General features: G+C 43.9%; 1 protein-coding gene across 1 annotated transcript; it reads right to left on the minus strand.

Annotated features, from left to right (window-relative positions):
• Window positions 1-993: 993 nt before the first annotated feature.
• On the minus strand, window positions 994-3,463 carry st6galnac2 (ST6 (alpha-N-acetyl-neuraminyl-2,3-beta-galactosyl-1,3)-N-acetylgalactosaminide alpha-2,6-sialyltransferase 2; the record flags this gene model as incomplete). Its single annotated transcript, XM_080523136.1, has 7 exons — window positions 994-1,173; window positions 1,554-1,656; window positions 1,885-1,968; window positions 2,365-2,471; window positions 2,615-2,753; window positions 2,938-3,100; window positions 3,352-3,463. The coding sequence occupies 7 exons, from the start codon at window positions 3,461-3,463 to the stop codon at window positions 994-996; spliced, it is 888 nt and encodes a 295-aa protein (XP_080379262.1).
• Window positions 3,464-3,757: the final 294 nt, after the last annotated feature.

The raw sequence follows: 3,757 nt of genomic DNA on the forward strand, positions 1-3,757 counted from the left end.
ACACCGTCAAAGGCCTTTAATGTTGGTGTGTGACGGTAATGACAAAGGACTCCACACAACTCCAGCCGCTCCTCCAGAGTCCGAGGGACAACCTCAATGGCAAACATGGGAGTTTCAACAGAATCTCAATGAACAAGCTTTCAGGTTACAAAACAATAAGTGAACAATTTCATCTACAAACAAATCTGTTTATTATTATTTACAAAATAAGGCGTTGTCATAACACCAGCATTCACATTACACAGTGTTTATTACAGCCATATGGTGTTTGTGATGTATCAGAATCAGAATTACACAAGAGTACAATGCTTTGGCTTTGGTTCCTCAACATTGGCACTGCAGCATCAATAAACAAAATCACAATAGTAAAGTAAAATAAAATAAGTAATAATAAAGTAATAAAGTGGTAGTAACTTGTAGTCCTCCTGGGAATCTACTGGCCCAACATCATCTCAAACAGCAACCTGTGGGAGCTCACCAAACAAGAAACAATAGAAATCCAAATCAGGAGGAGAAAATGGAACTGGATAGGCCACACACTCAGAAGACCAAACAAACCAGTCGCAAAGCAGCTGGCTCTAACATGGAACCCACAAGGCAGGAGGAAGAGAGGAAGACCTAGAACCACCTGGAGAAGAACCACAGAACAGGGGATGAAGGCGGAAGGGCTGTCATGGCAACAACTGGACCAGAGAGCACAAGACCGGAGAGGATAGAGGGGTTTCATCGATGCCCTATGTTCCCAAGGGAATTTCAAGGCCTAAGTAAGTAAAGTAGCCAGTCGTACGTGGAATGTTCATGACTTGGGGAACAAGCACTTTTAGTATCCATCAGCTGAGGAGATATCACTTACCCTGGCATCCACAGGACATTTTGTTCTCATTATTTAAGTGATAGAGGATATCCTAACCAAACCAAAACTCTCTGGAGAGACCTTATACTCCTGGTGACAGTCACACACATCCCGAGTATATCTGGGTTTCCCAGTCTGCATCACTTCCCTCTTGTTCTCCTGAACAGCGTCATGATCTTCCATCTGTCCATATTCTGCCACAACCTCTTCTCCATCTGCATGTCATGGTTGGAAAAGAAACGCAAAGGCATCTTCACTGCATCGTAGTAGTGGTCAGAGAACGCGTAGTAGTTTCGTGTGATGAAACCATAGGCAGACACCTTTGGGAAGGAAGGAAGGACAGATGGTCATTGGTTTACATACAGTACCCATGGACGACATTCTTCTCAGTCAATGCCGTTTGTAAGCCTTTGTCAGGCTTCAATATTCATGGTAAACATGATCGAACTTTCAATACTACAATCAATGCTGGTGAAAAGTCAACAGGTTGCATGTGAGTGAGAACTGAGGTTAGTTAACTACAAATGACAAATGCAATTTGGCACAACACGCATGTGTGTTCCTCTGTACGCCAAGACTATCAACAGAGGAGGTCCCAGCCTCCCAACGAGTCAGCTCATACTTGATATATATATATAAACAGTGACCAAAGGATAACCAATTGCTAAACGCGCAGTGTTAGCATGTGAGCTGTTCTGACCTGGTCACATGTGTGCAAGGCAGCCAGTAGCATCAGGGCACCAGTGCTGGGCATGTAGAAGTCAGCAGTCTGCCTCCATCTCATAAGTGGGGAGTTTAAGAAGCTGCACACACAACATTGATATTGATCACAATCACCGCTAGGACATGATCATCTTAATGCCTGTCACTCACCGCCAGGAGTGATTGGAGTGACTGTAAAACGAGTTACTCCAATATATTGAGTTATAGACATAGGAAAATTGGTTCAGCATTATTGAAATCCATTGAATAAACGACCAATGACTTCAAGGGTATGACAGCACATTGACCTAGAACATCAGTCGTCTTACCTTTCTGTCACATACGAAATGAAATCAGGGTGAAGAATCTTAAAGTGCTCAACTGGTGTCTTAAATCCAAAATATTGAGAAGGCCTGTTTGATGGGGCAAAGGGTATATATGAATAGGAGCTGCAAAAAAGAAAACATATCGTCTTTCCATTCAAGGCAGAGCTTTACTTGAATGAGCAACTTAAACAGCCAGGGAGCTTACATAAGCATCATAATATCAAGTGGATTGTATCACTGCTATTCACTACCAAATCATCATCACATTATCAATGCAATGTCATTCACTGTGTGGAGGGCGTCTCATCACATTCATAGAAATACAACATCACCATCTTCTGGCCACAATGTGAATTGCAGAGTAGAGAAGTTGAGTTGTGCTTTCCTTATCCAGAGTAGCATCACTTTCCTTTTTAGTATGAGGTTTGAATTTAGTACTCCCTTCTTTTAGAGGGCTGCAGAGAGACCTTCTCCATAACTCACCAGTCCCCCATGTCTGCACCTGAGGTGATAGTGGTGAGACCCTGGATTGCAGCCGCCATCATCACATAATCCCGTTCGTCTGACGGAATGAAGATGTACCGGACCTCCTGCGTGTATAAGAAACCACCGTTTTACACAGAGAGTGTAGCAACCACTGCGAATGCAAATTCCTTCAGCTCACAATGTGGACTGGATTCAACACCACAATTAGAACCTGCTGCAGCAGCCTCTCTCACAGCCGTGTTCTTACAGAGCCCTGTGGGATCTTGGTGAAGCCGACGTGGCGGTAGGAAATAAGGGAGTTCTTCATGGTGTTGGTGGTGAACCCATAGAAGGAGGTCTTTGTGCCGACATCCTCCTCAAATCTCGTGGTCACCGCCCCATTGACCCTGAAACACATGACCCTTTAGTAGTCTTTTATCTCTCTATATACAGTATATACTGGTGACTTAGATATTCAGAGGTGGCGGTAACTCAAAATAGACCCCAACTGACTTTATCTTTACAAGAGGTCAAAGAGTGATCATAAAACCTCACACAACTGTTACAATGTAAAGCTGAAGAACTCCTTACCTGAAGACAAAATCATGGCTGTCAATGGCTGTCCCTTGTTTGGAGCCCCTGAGTATGCCGCCATTGCCCACCACAGCACAGCGAACACACTGTCCAGGTGACTTGCGCTCAAACAGGCGGCTGCTGGAGGATTTCTTCAGCAGGGCCAGAGTGGTTTCCACAACTGATAAAAAAACAACAACAACAAAAACAACAACAACAACAACAACAACAACAACAACAACAACAACAACAACAACAACAGAGAAACAGAAAGAGAGGACAAAGATGTCACATCCAAACACCAAACCTCAAGGAATATATTTTTTAGTCCATTTGAATAATGCATAAACAACTGCAAATCCGTCTTTCAAACGTTTGGACGCACTCATATTTGGTTCTGTCAAACAGAAGGTCATAGGTGAGAGGGCATACGTTTTAGAGGCAGGCCCTGCCAGCCGTAAGGGGGTTTATGGTTCTTCAGTCGCTGCCACTCTGACTGGCTGAAGCTGCCGTCCCACTGGAGCACGGGCACTGAGAAGTTCATATGCTCCCCGAAGAACCCATCCTGCCTCGCAGCCTCTCTCAGAGAACAGGGGCTTTCCAACTGAATAGAGAGAAATCCTTACATCATCTACAGTACAGTACAAGACATGCATACAGTTTGCCTTTGTTCATTTAGAGACATTAAATGATGTGTCAGTTAAACCATGCTACCGTGGGTCTCACAACTTTCACAGTTTTGAGTGGATAAGTAATCACAATTCTATTTTGGGTGAACTATCCCTTTTAAGTAGTCATAGTGAGGAGGTGACTCCATGTTACCGTCCCCAAGGCCACC

This window comes from Nansenia antarctica (genome assembly GCF_963989245.1).
Source record: "Nansenia antarctica genome assembly, chromosome: 2".
NCBI classification, from domain to species: Eukaryota; Metazoa; Chordata; class Actinopteri; order Argentiniformes; family Microstomatidae; genus Nansenia; species Nansenia antarctica.